Raw genomic sequence first — 17,289 nt, 5'->3', positions numbered from 1 at the left:
GTGAGACGCTTGCCATTATTTTCCTGCACCTTTAGATAACAAGTTGATTAAACTGTTCCACTGTGTGATAGTATTTTTCTTTAGAAAACTGTGATTAGTGGAGGTACTGGTTTGGTTTATGCATAAGATAAAATAATTACTTTTGGATAACAAGTACCAAAACAACAGAATTATAAATCATTTGAGTTTGGACAGGAACCCACTGCAGTCCCTGAACACTATCCTTTGATGGATATTTAAGGAGGAGATGGAGAGGATTTCTGAGGAAATCATCAGAGCCTCACTGCTTTGACAAACAGCAAGTGTTAATCCGTTGTTTAATCTTGTGTCTCAAGGCAGACCGTACCCGTGTTTTCTGTAGCCTTTTATGTACCCTTTCGGACTTCGGATATGCCATGTAAAAGTAAGCATGCCTCCTCTAAGACAGCAGTTGCCAAATCTTTCCAGTTTTTCTCTTTGTCTGCAGAAGTAAATGCCTTCACACCACCCACACACCCCAGGAGAGCAGCCTTCCCCCACTCCCTGCCTCTGCTAGGGTAGCAGCATCCATTTGCCTTCAGTTACAGAGTTAAGGGTGTTGTTGTCACAGCTGAAGGTGACGTTAAGTGTCTCTCACATCATCACTTGTCTCTTCCTGTTGTTGCTTTTACCCCTCTATGTTGAAGCTTCACAGTGCATCCTCTTAGATAGTTGAAGCTTTGGGCTACAATTTAATCTGGTTTAGCCTTATGGATTTGGCTGTTCTGTTTGGTTTTGTAAACTTTATTCCTGTTGGGTTTCTTAAATGTGACTAATATAGAAGTCATATACTCTTATTAAACCAGAGCCTTTTCTAGAATAACCATAAAACCAAAACATTTAAAGAAAGTCTACCTATCCATTTTATTAATAATCATACCATCCCTTGTTTGTAGAATATTCATTGCTAATCCTGATCTGTTTACTTTGGAGAAACTTATCTCTTGTCTTTCCTTGTCTTATTATTTCCTTGTCTTACATCTACCTATTAACTCAACATATGCATGCAATAAATATTCCAGCCATCAAATTACCCCCAATATTCATAAGTTGTTTTAAAGAAGCCACGAATGTATTCTGATTTATTACAAAAATACCTAATGAATGGATTCTAAATGTTATTTTATAGGTGGTATCAAGGCTATTTTCAGCAAAAGTTTCTAATTGAAAACATATAGCTTTAGCAACAGGACAAGTGTACAGTGCAGATAAGAGATTACATCACCATGCAATAATACTGAAGAGCCCTTGCTATAGCTGCGCAAGATACAGACTTCATGCTCAGCAAGATGCAGACTCAGAATAAACAGCTGCCTCCCAAAATTTCTTATTAAAGTGCTATGATGAAAGCCCTTAGGAGACAACTGTAAACTGGGAAAATGACTTTTTCACTGGAGCTGATAAATACTATAAAGGTCAAAAATTGCTTGTCCATCAGAAGTATGTGTCTATTGGGTACAAAATCAGCCATCTATAAGTGTGGTATCCTCTCTATTCCTGTTTATTTTTAAGAAAGACATTTGAGATGCTTGACATCTGAACCCAAGGTCAGTGAAGTTAGATGCATTTCTGTTAATATTCTTAGCTATTTTTAATAGACATAGTTTATATCCTAAACAATGCCGACTTAATGCACTTAATTTCACTTTTTTTTTTTGTAAACTTAGTAACCGTGGAAAGGCCACATACTGATCATTCTATTCTTTGAATTATAGGTTACACATTTTGGACTTTTATTCTATTAAACTATTCAGTCTTGAAATAAATGTTTAATTGGGAACAGTTCGCTTTATGTGATCAACCATGGAATGAATATATATATTCATATATCATGCATCTATATTTTTATATACATATATATACACTTTTTTTTCCTAGATCTTGAAAACAAGTAGAGATCACAATATTTTCCTCCTTCAAAAGGAGTGGAAAATATTGTGTAATATTATCCAAACTGAAGCTGGATCTATTCAGAATGCTTGCCTTTTAAACTTTCCACTAGATGGGGGAGGGGTGGGGAGAGAATCATGTTTGTTGTTTGATGTAAAGGACACCAATTTATTTTTATATATGGTTTCATATTCTTTTATATGCCTTCTGGTAAACTGTATCTTTGATGTCTAGCAAGAAAGTCTCACTTCTTTCCAGTCTTATAATTTAATGCTTCAGTGAGCTTGCATTACTTCTGACAATTTTCACATGGACACAATGATTGTATGTCTCATATATCTACAGTTTGAAGTACTTAATAGATTCAAAATCAGCCTTGTATAGCAAGCTTTCTATGTCAAACTCAGTTAATTTATAAAGACAAGTATTATGAGAATAGACAAGAAATTTCCATTAGGGAAATCTGTCAGTAGAGAATGGAGTTTGAAAGTCATTAGGTACCATCATGTCTTCAAATGTTTTAGTAGTAGTAACTATTTTTTTAACAGCAGTCTCCTACTGCTCCATCAGTCTGACTGGAAATCACAGCAGTTTCTAGTAACTGATGCCTGTTCGTCTTCCTTTTAATTGATTAAAATCCTCTCATTTCAAACTGTAATGAGAAACACCTTGGTCCTGTATTCAAATCATAATGTTTTTCTATCTTTGCATATTATTAAAAATACTTCCTGGTAGTTAGGATACAGCAATATATGATAAAATACACCTTGTTCTATATGATTTTAGTTTGGTTATATTTCCAAGTAACTGAACAATTATCCATTCTGTAGATTTATTTTTTTTCTCTCCAGAAACGCTGTTCCTATATATACTCCATCTTCAAAATTCCAGGTGGTCCCAAAAATGTCTCTTTATATTAACTATATTAAAAGAGAAGCTACCTAAATAGGTCTAGGTTTGAACCAAACTCATTGTTCCCTTGCCCCCATAATCAAAATCACACACATTTGACTAATATTTTAGAGACAAACTCCACAGCTTTTCAGAATTATTTTTCAAATGTGAATGCTTTATTTTAATTGTACATTTAGACTTGGAGCACATTAATGCAAACTGCTGTGTGCTTTTAATTTGTCTTGTCTTTTGTCACTGCATATACTGTGTAGTCTGATCCTTCTTTGGGAGGAGATACTGCTGAAAATTGCTGGAATACTCATGTAAGATGCTTGTCTCAAGAGGAAATATATTTATGGAATTAGGATCAAAGGAATACCTGTGTTTGGAAATTGCATTCTAATACAAAGACAGTTTTGTTACTTTTAAATATATTGGCTTTGAAAGTGGAATCCTAATGAAACAGTCCATGCAAAATTCTTAGCAGTTGCATCTAGTTTTCCAAGTAAAGTAATTTAGGAGGTAGTTGGTGAAATCCATATGAAACGCTGCAAGCTGCAGTTATATGGGATAAAGTCCACTTGGATATCAGATTTTACATTAACTTCTACAAACAAAAAAATATCCCTTAGCTCCAAAGTTTCTGAACCAGAGGTCATGAAATGCTGGAAGGATAAACCAGCTAGGTTTTGTGAATGTTTTCTCTGCTTTTGAGCTCTTCTTTAAGGTGTGCATTATTGATCACTATCAAAGTCAGGATACTGGGCTAGATGTAGCTTTAATTCTATCTTCTGAAGAATATTGTTTTAATAATATTTTGAATTATTTGGACTTTATGTATATATTAACTGTACCATGAAACTGTTCGTCTTTATGATGATTCAGTCTCTATAATGTCAATTGCAAATCCATTTCAGAGGAGGAGGAGAATTCAGCCAGATCAAAAACTAATGCTCAAACAAGCCAAGAGTATTTTCTCTATATGTGAAAAAAAGTCCAAGAACAAAAATGAACTCTTTAAAAAGAGCCTCCTAAATAGGAATATCAGAGAATGCTTTGGGTTGGAAGGGACCTGGAAAATCATCTAGTTCCAACCCCTCTTCCATGGGCAGGAACACCTTCCACTAGACCAAGTTTCACAAAGCCTCTTTCAAACTGGCCTTGAGCACTTCCAGAGATGGGCAGCCTGAGTCAGTGCTTCACCACCCTCTCAGGAAAGAATTTCTTCTCAATATCTAAGCTAACCCTACCTTCTTTCGCCTTAAAGATATAACTCTTTGTCCTATCAAATTCCAAATGTGGGATATGGAATTTTAAGGCATGTTATTACAATTTCCTATGTGACATGTATACAGAAACCAGGAAAAAGGATCAATGGTTACTAAGCAGACAAAAACAGAGCTAAACCTTATTTCTGAACTGTATGGTTCATCAGTACTAGTTATAACTTATATCAAGGTTGTTAGCTTGTTTCATATACGTGTTTATAAAAAGCAAGTGTATTGCTTATATATTTTTCTGTCTTTATGTTTACTTTTCTGTCATGTCTTTCTTCACGTAGCTCTGCATATAGGATATGGCTTGTATGCAAATGTGTGTGCAGCTGAAGTACAATACAGCAAATGTTTAAGCACTTCATCTGTCCATGAGCTCCATGGGACTAATTATCTGCTTTCTCGTTTACTTGTATTCATAGAAGTACTAGAAGTTTGAGTCCTTAAACTATAAGCTCTGTGGTAAGGTTTTAGGCATATTTACCTCTTCCATATCTGGGAACAAAACTCTAAAAAAAATAATAGTAAAAGCTTAAACTTTTGTGTTGCTTCTATACAAAATATAGGCTCAATTTTTGAATTAGAGCACACCAAGATACCAATTACTATAGCTTATTTATATCTTTAAAATATAAAATTAGGTGATAGAAGTGTAAAACATTTTCAGGTCTTACCTTCATGTTCTTTGGTAATGAAAATCAAAATTATGACATCAGCATCCCTTTCAAGCCAGCTAACTGATGCTGCAGCATTATGAGTCATCTCTTTTAACACCAAACGGCTTTTTAAAAAAAAAGTTTTAATGGTGAGAAAAGGTTTGAGGGTGATATGTGTACAGATCTTACTCTATTCATGGAACATAGAAAAAAGCAGTAAAAGTTCAGGATTGACTCTATGAGCTAGAAAGGTAGCTGCATTTTTTAAACATCTTGAGCTCTTTGCTGATATTGCTCATGAAAACAGTGGTTTGAGATGTTCGGTCTGCCTGCACTGGACACAGTGGTGTATTGTACATAATTGTGTAAGGCACTGAATAGCTACAGAGTGAGAGCATTTAGTCAACTGATACCTGATCTAATCTGTCACCAGGAACTGTGAAGTCCTTCACTTGGCCCGTGCTGAGACCAGCAGCAGAGCAGAGCTCCTGAGCAGCTCCCTTTTTGCATTTGTCACTGTACTGTCACACTTGCACTTGCTGCACAGCCATGGTGCTGCTGCCACCAGTGATGATGCCCCAAGGGAGCCACGACAGAGTGACTGCATCAGAAACACCCACATGCTGTGGGATCAGGCTGCCCAGGACAGTTCAATAAGGGCCTGTATCCTTTCAGGTCCTTAAAAGTGAGGTACTTGGGAATTTTCTTTCCAGCAATGCTTCATTTCAAGCCCACCTTTCTCCCATGCAGTAGGCACTGTGGCAGCCTCTAGCTATGGCGTAACATTCTCTGCTTTGCCAAGGGTTGCTGTGGTGGATGAGGACAGTTGCCCAGTGTAATTACATCATATACTGGTCTTGAATGACTGTTTTGAATTCAGAAGGGTGAGGGCACCTGTTGACACTCTGCAGCACCAACACACTGCTTGCAGAAGGTCTCTTCTCATGGTCATCATGGTTGCCACATGCCTATAAAATTAGTTAATTCCTGATTCCTGTGGATGACTGGACAATCAGATCAGTGTAGCTTAGTTGAACTGCCACATCATCCAGGTCTTCCATCAGTCACATTACTGTGCAGCTGAGGTCCTCAAAGGTTCACATGCTGTAGAGTTTCAGTTTCTCTGAATACGCAGAGGAAGAAGAGTTAGGAATGAGGTTGAGATCTTCATTCAGGCCCACCACAAGGAGCTTTTACTGTTCAGGATTATAACTCATTCATTCTACACATTCTTGTTCACAAGTTCAGGGATGATGATGATTATTGTTGATTATTTATGGGGTCTGTGATGCAGTCTGCGCCTTTGTTTTGTTTTTCCCCGGTCCCGGGCAGCTCTGGAGAGCCCGGCAAAGGGCTGGCAGTTCTGGCCTGTCAAAGGAACAGTTCAGAAAGCTTATGATAAATAATGCTTTGCAAAGCCTCTCGTGCAGTGACAGCACTCGCACATCTCCCCACTGCTTCTGGAGGACCTGCTTCAGCATCTGGTGAGTCCTCTCTATTATGGCCTGGCTGGTGGGGGAGTGAGGAATCCCGGTTTTATGTTGGACACCCCATTCCTGTAGGAAGTTGCTGAACACTTTGGAAGTATACGCTGGACCATTGTCAGTTTTGATTGTGGCTGGGACCCCCAAGGTGGCAAAAGCGTGTATAAGTTGCTTCCTTACATCTGTGGCCCTTTCCCCTATGTGGGCTGAGGCAAAAATTGCTCCCGAGGTGTCCACGGTTACATGGATGTTCCCGAGCTTCCTGAACTCAGGGACCTTGGTGACATCCATTTGCCACACCTCACAACTGCGGAGACCTCTGGGATTCACACCTGCTCCCAGTGTTGGTAAAGCTGCCTCCTGACAGCTGGGGCATGAGGCCACAATTTCCCTGGCTTGGTCACGCCGCAGATTAAACTGGCGTACCAGACTCGGGGCATTCTGATGGAACTGCTGATGGCTCAGCCTGGCCTGCTTGACTATGCTTGGCTGGCCTCCCAGCTGTACTGGGGCTGCCAGGGAGTCTGCTCTGCAGTTCCCGTCAGCAATAAAGCCTGGGAGATCCGTGTGTGATCTCACATGCACCACATAAAAGGGATGCTCATGGTTAGAAACCAGGTGTACTAATTTTGCGAGCAACCCGAAGATGACCTGATTCGGGACCTCCTTTATGACTGCATGCTCAGCTCTAGACACTGCTCCTGTTACATATGCCAAATTTGTTACCAGATTAAAAGGTTGGTCAAATTTCTCAAAAGCCCTCACTACAGCATCCAACTCAGCCACCTGTGGGGAACCTTCTACTATCTTAACATCAGATTCCCACAACTGAGTCTCTGGGTCCTTCCAAGTCACTACCGACTTATGGGACTTCCCTGACCTGTCTGTCAGGCCTCTGAGTGGTCTTTTACTTTGCATTTCTTTGGGTAACAATTTGAATTCAGTGTTGAACAAATGATGGCCAGGATGTCTGATCTGAATTTGGCCTGAGAAGCTGTCCAGAGCGAACTGCAAATTTTCATTTTGCCTCAAAAGGTGTTCAAAAGTCTCTTTGGTCATCTTCCCCTGGATGTTTTGATGGGGAGGTGGATACATGTGAAGTCACAGCCTGATAGTACCTGCGGACAAGCCCTGGCCCGCATTATGAGCTGCACCATCAGCTCTTGTGGCCTGGTGATACTTTTGGACTGTCTGTGGCCAAGGAACACCCACTCTTTTATTAAGGGGGGTCCCGTTGGCCCTTGTCCTACTGGAATATTATTCGATACAAATGGGGTAACTCACCTAGGATGATGAAGCGGAACGGCAGCCCTGGTTGATAACGTTGGGCGCCACTTGTGGCTTTGCTTTGTTTTTCCCCAGTCCTGGGCAGCTCTGGAGAGCCCGGCAAAGGCGCTGCTTCTCAGCAGGACTGGGGCGCCGCGAGTCCTGGGCGCTACTGTGTTCCGTGCACCGGGGGGGCTGGCTGCTTCTGCTGCCGTGCACAAGGGGCAAGACAAAGAGGCGAAGGAATGTCCACTCGGTCCACGTGGTTGGCTGGAGAGCTTTTATTGTTGCGTAGAGCTGCGATGGAGAAGCGCGACTCGCTCCCAGTGCCGCATGGACAAAATGGCGCTGGGACTGGGGAGGAGCGGGATTTTATAGGGGGGCGGGATGAGGTGGGCAGAAGCCCTCCCGCCCAATGGCGAGAGGCACCGTGGCGGTGACGTGGACCATGGCGACCAACAGGGACGCGACAGGGGTGGATACAGGGCTCTGGGACGAACGGGGACGCGGGGATGGGGTAACTGACAGGGAAGTTTCAGGAAGGAACAGGGGGTGGTTACTGGAGTGACGTGGAGAAGCTCCAATGGCAGGCAGCCTGGAGTGAACCATCAATGGGGGGAACAGGGGGGTACAAAGGGGTACACAGAACCAGCTAACTTAACATTATAAAACCTCTAATCTGAACGCAACCTGGGATGCAACAGCAGTCTATCAAATAAGTATGTAATGTCTGTGGTTTTCAGAGCTTGGGCATCTTCACTAGAGACAAAGCAGCACTTTCTTCTCCAAAAGGACTGTGGTATTGTCAGAATATATGTCTAATTACTGATAGCACTGCTCATTGTTATTCCTTCTCATCGTCCTGCTGTACTAAGTGTTGGTCAAACACGCCCTGAGCTCTTGCAGATAGAGAACAAATGTGTCTGCAGGTGCCTGGCTGCACCAAACTGCTGAGGGCAGTTTCCAGATTATCATGACACCTATAGTCACCACATAATACCACAGATGTCAGGTATGTATTAATGAAAGCATAATAATGCAGCCATAATTTGTCCATAACTTGGAATCCTTCAAGTTAGAATGGATGCTGCAGAACAGAGTTGTCCAGGTATCCTTGATGCAAATTAACATTTATTATGGGGGCAGTATGGATGCTCCAAGACAAATAGCAGTACAAATGCAGACCGTTTGCTATCACATAGTACAGTTGCTAACACCAATTTACCTATACTTACTCCTGAAAATTGCAGTGAGGTATTCTTGGAGATTCTGCCACAGATTCGTCTGATCATCCATATGGTACTGCTTAAGCCTGGAGGTTTGTCAGGGAAATGATGCTCTGTCTTTTTGAGCTGTTCCCAGTACTTCTTGGTCTAGGAGTTGAAGGAAGCAGTTGAACAATGAAAGTTAATATCTCTTCATCACGGGTTTGTGTGGAGATGGAGATATTTGTTCTTAGTAGTTTGGAGAGGTACAATTCACTGGAAGTTCCCCACACACAGCCTACTGAGACACTCACATCTCAAGGACACTAACTTTGTGTAAACACATGGGCTGGAATAATTTCTTTAGTGACCATCGCTGAGAATTGTTTGGTGAGCAGTGGTGGGTGCAGCAGTGGTGGGTGCAGCACCTGCTGGCAGATGTGAAAAAAAAGGAATGGCATAATCCTGGAGGTAGCCTGAAAGACCTGACAGCAAGAGCATGTCACCTTTTTTGGGAGCGTGGTTCTATTTTCATGATGTGTAGGTAGCAGAACATCACTTACTTGCTTACTTTCAGATGGAATTCCTTGGTAGGAATGAGCACCCCATCAGCCCTGTGACTGTGCATGATGTGACTGGGTGTAACCCAGGTGGTGGCATATGTTCTTATCAAAACAAGCACCTGTGGCTGCTGTCTTGCCAACAAAGCAGTACAAGTAATTGTACTTTGTCCTATGGACCTCGACTTTTTTTCCTTCTGAATAAGACTGGAAAGAAAAATTTCCCTCACTTTAGGAGCTTTTGTCCAGCCAATGCCCATCACCTTAGCTGCTGTGTGCAGTGTTAGCTGGCCAGTGCTGCCACAGGGGCATGGGAGAGGCTGGCAGTGGTGGTCTGCAGCAAGGTCCCCATGTGGAGCAATTCTTAAAATCTGTAGCTCAGCATAAACTGGGAAACAATATTTAAATACCATCCTCATGCCCTCATGTTTTTTTTCAATTTCTTGAAGTTGAATAAGCGACTCTTGTCATCTTATATGAAAACAGCCTTTGGTGGATCATTTGCAGTCTCTTCTTGCTACTGGTGAGTATTCCTGTCAGCAAAGTCCAAGGTGAGCCCCAGCAAGGCATGAATGTAACAGTTTTAAATCTTGATGAATTTCTTAGTCTACTCTTAGGTGTATACTATGTCTTGCCAAAGGTGCATGTAAATGAGGCGGCTGTTCTAAAACTTGTTGGTCATATGTATTTGTAAGATGATGAGGCAGGAATGTGGATATTAGGCTATGACCCAAGGGGTTGGAAGGGTGTGTGAAGTCATGAGGGCTCATCCTTTGCAGGATAAAAAAGCCCGAACAACTGGGATCTTGCATAGGTTGTACCCATGCAAGGGCAGGGCCCGATGTGAACTATTCTCTAGTCTCTGCCCATATTTCTCCACCTAAGAAACAACTTGTTTTGTCTCAGAGCAGAAGCTGAGTGTAAAGTAATACCAGTGCGGTGGTTGCAGCAGCATTCAGTGCTATCTGAAATGGCTGCTTTGAAACTGGTAATTGCTTTCTGTTATTTGTTCTTAATATACTGTGAGAAACTAGATGTTGTGTATCTTTTTTGCAAATAAACAAGATTACATCAAAGACATATTGATTCTATCAATTTCTTGTCCTGACGTAATCTGCAGGATCTCAAGTATATGCTGCTTTAAGCAACAGATAGAACACTAATGGAAACTAATTTAAATTTCTATTTGCAGCCCTCATTTAGAGGTTCATAAACTTCAAATACAAATACCCTATATTTCAAATGTAAAGTTAAATAATAATTTGCTGGATGAGTTACTGTCTGAAAATACACAACACACTCCCCTTTTGGAATGATACACAGAGATCTTCTGTGCTTTGAAATGATTCATAGCAGATGGGAAGAAAAAAGGATCATTAATTGATTCTTCAAATAAAAGATCACAAACTGAGAGATCCTGTTGGAAAATCAAATGGACTAAATTTTCAGAGAAGCCTGTGCTTTTCACCGAAGTCTGCTGGCAGAATTTCAAATCAGCTTGATGATTAAACAGCAGGTCATTAAAAGTGTGTTTACATTAACAAGCCTCTGTAACCATATTCATACTAGGGCAAGGCAAAGTACACAACGTGTTTGTTAGATTATAATTAGTTTAGATTACTTTCCATTATGTATTGGTAAAGGCAGCCCATGGGCTGGCTCCGGTTTCAGGTTACTCTGCTGTTTCTGTTTGTGCAGCAGTAGTTCTGGGTAAGGTATCTGCGTGACAATATCAAAAAGCCCTGCCCAACAGTTTTAAGTAGTGACCCTTGCACTTTTTTGGCCCATGATCCTGTACATGCCACCACCCATTCTTATTATCAAACTTTAAACTGAAAATAGGACAAAAGTGATACGAGCAATGCAAGGTTATATTTCGTAAGAGTCTTTGGGCTCCTTGCAAGCAATCTCTCTAGATTATGCTGCATTAAACCATATTCTTTTTAGTCTATCAGTGCCACTGGAGATACAGACCTGTAATTCGTAACACCAGAAATTGGTGTTAACTACTTTGCAGTGTTCAAACCTGTTTATTACCCTTACCACCTATACTTTTTACAGGCTGTGTATTCTCATGTGTTCCATTTCTGAAACCCCAGAAATGCTATTTTTTTTTACTCCTATTTCATGAATTCACTTGATATATGTGAAGGCAAAGTAGTAACACTGACACTTCCGAAGAATGTTTTAATCCTTAGTGTTATTACATAATTTCTTTATTTGTTTTTATCTGGTGTGGTTTAGCACAGCAGTATGGAACCACCCACTGCATCTCAACGTGTAATCTCTCTGACACTTAAATAACATTTTTCCATTTTCTTGGATAATGAATAATTTACAGTGTGGGCCTGTAAAAAAAATCTATGTTCGTATTTAAGTATCTGCAAAATTTACAGATTCACTTTTTAATTTTGAAAGCTCTAAGTTAATAGAAAATGTATCATGTACTGGTCTTGCTTCTTTTTCCATAAAAAGCTTTTGTTCTGCAGATTGCAAAAACACTTCATAAACTGTAGCTTGTAAGATATATAACTTCGTAAGGTGGTTGGTGGTTCCGCTGTCAGAAATTAAGAATGAAATAGAAAAGCTATGCTTAAGCTAAGCCTGTCTGTAATATTAAAAGGGATATATAGATATAGATATATATTCACATATGAGTATAGGTGTGGTCAGAGGAGTCTAAATCTTAAAAGTCTGGGAAAACATTTGTGAATTAATTGTGTATTATGAGTTCTAATGTTAGACTATTTTGTCTCACACTAGGAACAGAAAAAGCTCATTTAAGATTAAAAATTGAGATGTTAAGGTTCAACTGAGAGATACATCAACTGTATGAATTAAAAAGAGCCAGTGAGAGGAGATAAGGCATCTAAACTCCCATATTGCTAGAGGATGCAGTCAGACAAACCAAGGAAGCAAGTGCTACAAAGGTCAGCCCAGCTTGGAGATATGGAGATAGGGGTCTGAGCTCAGGGAGGAAAAGATGCAGAGATAAAGGCACACTGTAGACAAAGAGGAAGAAAATACAATATAGCCTGGAAGATGCAAAGAAAACTCTGTCCATCATGCAGGTAATCTGAAACGCAGGGCAATCTCTTTTTTAAATATTTTCTGGAACTACATTTTTCTTGCTTCATGTCTTCCTCTAAACATGCTCTTTTCCTTGCATGAGTTGTAGAGTTTGGGGGAAGTAGAGCATATTCTTTACAATCAGTAACAAATATGAGGCTTAGAACCAGTTCTGTTCCAGTCATCTCAGCAAAGACCAGCACAGCATTGCACTCAATTACCTGTATTCAACTAGTGCTCTGAGAACAGCATATAGAAGTGGTTAATGACTTAGAGCTTCACATGGCAACCAGGGATCACAATTTCTAATAAAAAAAAATTCACCCTCCAAATCTGACAAAAGAAGTAAAAAGAGGCAGATATTGGTTGTAATTAGAAAACTTATTTCTGTACCTACTCCAGATTGTGTGACAAGTGACTTAAACATCTCTGTGCTTTCCCAGTGGAAGAATAGCCACAGGAATATTCAGTTCTGCATAATTAATATTTGAAACCATAATACATGTGAAATGTAATACAGTGGCACTTTCTGAGTATAGTTATCTCTTTACCACAAGGTCACCTTGCTATTTGCCTTAAAGTATTTTGATCAGAGAAGTAATATTATAGATTATACCCTAGGTTAATCCACTTGTGCTTCTGCAATTTTAGAGTTACAATGACTTTTGGAAAACAGAATACTGTAGAAAATTAATATTTATCAGGGAGGAAATAAGTGTTTCTTACATTGTAGAGCAACAAAGTTTTGTGGTTTATTCCAAATATTAAAATGCATGTCTCCAGATAATTTGTTGAAAGATTCAGTTTGCATATAGTCATAGAATGTCAGCGAAATAACCCTTTGAATTTGATCTCCCTTTTGAGCCACAACTTAGAATTTCCCAGTGATAATAACTTTGGTGGAACACGAGGAGGAAATGTAAGCTAAGTTCTCCAGAAAATCAGAATTTAAAATGGGGGGGGAGAGGGGGGAGAAAAAAGGTGCTTTGTGTTTAAATTTGTAATTATCTGTCTGTTAAGGATGAAAGGATGCTTTTGACAGGAGGCTTGAAATGTCTCCTTCCCCGTGTGCTAAGAAGAATAATTCGATGCAACAGACGCAGTATTAGTAATACTTCTGTAATGGCAGAAGGTAAGTGAACCTAACAGCTCTCTGTGCAAAGTGATTCTATTTTAGATTCATACCTATGTGGTTTTTGTTTGTAAAGGATTGGAGAAATATCAAAAGCAGTAAAGTTAAAAGCTCTTTCTAACCTTCTCTGAACTTGGACATGAGTATGTTGAATTACTGCCTGGGTTGGTCAACACATCCAGCTCCACTACCATTGCTTGTCAATACATCCATAATGATGGCTCCATAATGCAAGTGAATCCATCAGGAGATATGGCTTGTATACAAAAAGTAAGGATAGCTATCAGGAGGAGCAATAAAGTTCTCAAAGTGTTGTAATGAAGCTTCCTGAGTTTATTGAGTATTTGCCTGAAGATTCAGCCTGTCATCTGTAACTAGTATGTGAAATTCAGTGCTGTCAGTTGAATGCCCTGACTAAACCCATAATTTTAAGAACTCATTAATATAACCAGCAAAGCAGAAAGTGCCTGTGGATTTCTTATGGATGGCAGGGAATGAAATTGAGGGTAACTGAACTTAATGTTTTATTCAGTGGATAATGTAGTATGTTTATTTAGCAAAAATATTTTTCTGTATTTAGCAAGAATCTCATTCTGTATTTAGTAACTTTTGCTAGTAATAAAATGAATTTTTGTGCTGACTACTCCCAAGAGAGCAGTTTGTGGACAAATTCAGTATGCAAATACATGCTTACCTCAGCCTTTGCTTTGCGTTTTTCCATCAGGAATAGAATTCTCTTTGGATTTCTTTGTTAGCTGTAGTCAAGAGTAAGATTTGGCTCATTTTCTACAGCCTTTGAAGGCAGCTCATTGATTTCAACTAAATTATTGCCTCTTTGATGACAGACTACTGCAGTATTTAGGAAAGTGAGTGCTTCTGTGCAGCCTCCTACTCGCCTGCCTGATATCAGACAGTAATAACTCTTCAAGAGAGAATCGGTACAGAATTTAGGGATTGTTAATTGCTGGGTTTATACACCCCAGACCAGTTGTACTCCAGATTTCCCCCCATTATTTTAACAGTTGATATTTCCATGCAAGAAAGTTTAAATTACATTGGTATTAACTACTACTGTTAAGAAAATAAATTTTTGCTTAATGGGACTTTTCTTCAGTGGTACTCATTGCAAAAATGTTAATGTCTTTAGAAGCTATTTCATAGTAGTAGTCAAGAACCTTTTAAATCAAAGCTGTTTCCAAGTGAAGAAAGTGTAGCAGTTCTGTTTTAGTTTGTTTTTAAATTAGAAATTAAATTAGAATGTTAATTAGAAAATACTGAGATTCAGTGGACAGTCAAGAGTTTATTCCTGAGCTGTAATCATTTGTGTTTAATTGCAGCCCACATTAAAATGCCCTAGCCAAGAAATTTTAAAGAATGTGCTACTAACATCAAGATACCAGGAGTTTACTTTTGGATTGATTTATACCTTGGTGTGGTGAAAAATAATTGTGAAAGTGTGGTGTGTGATAACCTTTCTTTGGCTCTGAGTTAACATTTGCAAATAAAGCATATTCCTACAGAAGACTAATGTCCCCAGTTGGAAAAGAAATTATGTTTATATATAAATTAATAGAAATGTTTCTTAATTATGGTGTCTTCATGTTCTGCTACTACTCATGTCTGCTAACTGTTTTAGCTGTGAATGACTTCACATATAGAGTAGGCCTAGCTATGATTTTTAAAGCATTTCAAGAAGTTTGATCTAGTTACAGAGATCTGAATCAAAAATTTCCTTCAGGTAATTCTTACAAACCATCTAAAGAAATTCATACAGAAAAGTTATTGTTTCACAAACAAAAAGCTGAATTAATAACCAGCCATTCCTGTCTTCCACAATTTAAGGCTATAAACAGGCCAATGTTGTGATTTTGCACAAGTCCCTGGCTGATGACTTTGAGAAGTTCTGCCATGCAAATGATGGACCCCTGCCACTGCTGTACAGAACTCAACCAGGTGACTGGAAATGGCCTTCCCTGAGTAGTGATTCTGATATCAGGTAACCACAGACCAACTCTGCTGGCCAATATTCTGAAGTGAATGCTGGTGGTGATTAGGAGAATTTGAGGAAAAAGCCTGATTACACTGTTGAAGATTTTGAACAACGTTCTTTTCTTGGAGTTATACCTTTGAGTGAAAACCATGTATAACAGCCTGATTATCTTGTTCTTGAGTCACATGTTATGATAATTGTCAGTATTGCAAGTATTTCTCTAATCCAAAGGTGAAATTTTGTGTAATTTTTAAATATTTTGCAGTCTGAGCCTGCAGAATTCAATATTAGGGTTTTATATTTGTTTTATTTACTAGAAACATGGCCATGGTGTCTGCACGATACTTGTAGAGTCTCTGAAATTTGAAAGATATACTCCTATGGTAAACACTAAAAACAAGGTTTAAACCATCTCCCTAATTTTTTAAAGCCTGCAACAAGATATGCATAAGGGGCCTTTACCTACAAAACCTAAAAAATCTCAAACTCTAACATTCTGTCTGCCAGCTTGGTTTTGTGCAGAATAAGATGTTCTGCGGGTTTTGTCTGTGTTTGTTTCGTTATTAGTCAGAAAGAACAAAATGGATAAAGCAGACTGTATCGTGTGGTTTCATACTGGGTTTATGTCAATTCAACCAATTCATCTTGTTTTTTAAAAAAGTGACAAAGCTGTAATAACTTCTTATTTCACTAGAACTGACTGCCAGCTGTACAGAAAATATGAGCATGGAGCTTGTACTGGATCACTGAAAAGCCTTAAGGAGTATTCTGAACAACTCAAGGACATGGTGACTTTTTATTTAGGCTGCAGCTTCTCTTTTGAAAAAGCAGTCCAAAAAGCTGGCATTCCTATCAGAAACGTTGAGCAAAAATGTAATGTAAGCATGTACAAAGTAAGTATATGCACACAGACGTAATCTTTCTTGTAATTTTGCCTGTGAGTTTTGCCCGTATTCAGATTAGGTGCATATACGTACTGTTCAAATCAGAACTTTTTTCCTCTACCTACACAGTAACTTAAGGCATGTGCTAGTGCTGAGCACATGAAAATACAGGGTAAAATATTCGCAGCCTCAGTTCAGTGTAAGGCCAATCTCCTTTTTTATTCATTTCCATGACAAAGCTTTCCCTGTTTCCTGTAGCAGCCATTTCATGTGGATTCGGTTCTGGTTTGCCCTCTCTGTTTCACCCAGTGATCCATGCACTGTTCTGGCCATGTCTTTACACGTGTCCTGCTCTCCATACCAGCTCCTGTTTGCAGTTGGAGTATTCCTTTTATAAACCATGACAATAGCGGTTTCTTCTGCATGACAACCACATTCTGGAGCTTTCCTGTAGACAGTAGAGCCTTTAAACTGCAAATCCAGGCCTCTGGGCCAGAAGATGTTCCCAAAGAATTGAGGTGCCTAACATAGCACTGAAAATTATGACTGTGCTCAAAAAGTTTGTGGTATACATTTTTAATGGTAACAGAAATCTTAGAATAATTCTGGCTCCAGTAAATAAACCCTTTAATACTAAGAACATTGAAGTATGCATCCGCATGCCTTTTTCATTTAGTTCAGATGCTCTGCTACTGAAGAAAGGTTGTTGTTGTTTTCAGTGTTGTTATTACACAATCTATTCTATGCTCCTGGTCAAAATGAAGGTGCAAGCGTATCTCATATGTGAGTCCTTCTACCAAGCTTAAAGAAAAAAAAAAATACAACTACGTATCTGCTTCTAGAATTTCAGAATTAGGAAAATTTTATCATTTATAGCACATTAATGCTGTAAAGAATTGCACAGTGTGTTTCTTCAGTGACAGGTGTGATTATTATTATCATTATAAAGGCTTTAAATGAACATTTT

The 17,289-nt window shown here is 39.2% G+C and overlaps 1 protein-coding gene across 6 annotated transcripts in view; it reads left to right on the top strand.

Annotated features, from left to right (window-relative positions):
- DGLUCY (D-glutamate cyclase) overlaps nucleotides 1-17,289 on the top strand; it is a 46,990-nt gene that overhangs the window by 9,078 nt on the left and 20,623 nt on the right. For 3 of the 6 annotated variants that reach the window (XM_053944926.1, XM_053944925.1, XM_053944922.1), the window contains exons 2-6: nucleotides 9,697-9,770; nucleotides 12,011-12,318; nucleotides 13,337-13,448; nucleotides 15,291-15,444; nucleotides 16,133-16,331. In XM_053944926.1, coding sequence (XP_053800901.1) covers nucleotides 12,313-12,318; nucleotides 13,337-13,448; nucleotides 15,291-15,444; nucleotides 16,133-16,331 — 471 coding nt within the window. In that variant the 5' untranslated portion in view covers nucleotides 9,697-9,770; nucleotides 12,011-12,312. Of the gene's footprint in view, nucleotides 1-9,696; nucleotides 9,771-10,217; nucleotides 10,236-12,010; nucleotides 12,319-13,336; nucleotides 13,449-15,290; nucleotides 15,445-16,132; nucleotides 16,332-17,289 lie in introns of those variants that run through there. The other 3 variants (XM_053944923.1, XM_053944924.1, XM_053944927.1) reach the window with 3 other exon arrangements.

Source organism: Vidua chalybeata, chromosome 6 (genome assembly GCF_026979565.1).
Source record: "Vidua chalybeata isolate OUT-0048 chromosome 6, bVidCha1 merged haplotype, whole genome shotgun sequence".
Classification (NCBI taxonomy): Eukaryota; Metazoa; Chordata; class Aves; order Passeriformes; family Viduidae; genus Vidua; species Vidua chalybeata.
The sequence above is the reverse complement of the archived record's forward strand: the minus strand, read 5'-3'. Positions and strand labels throughout refer to the sequence as shown.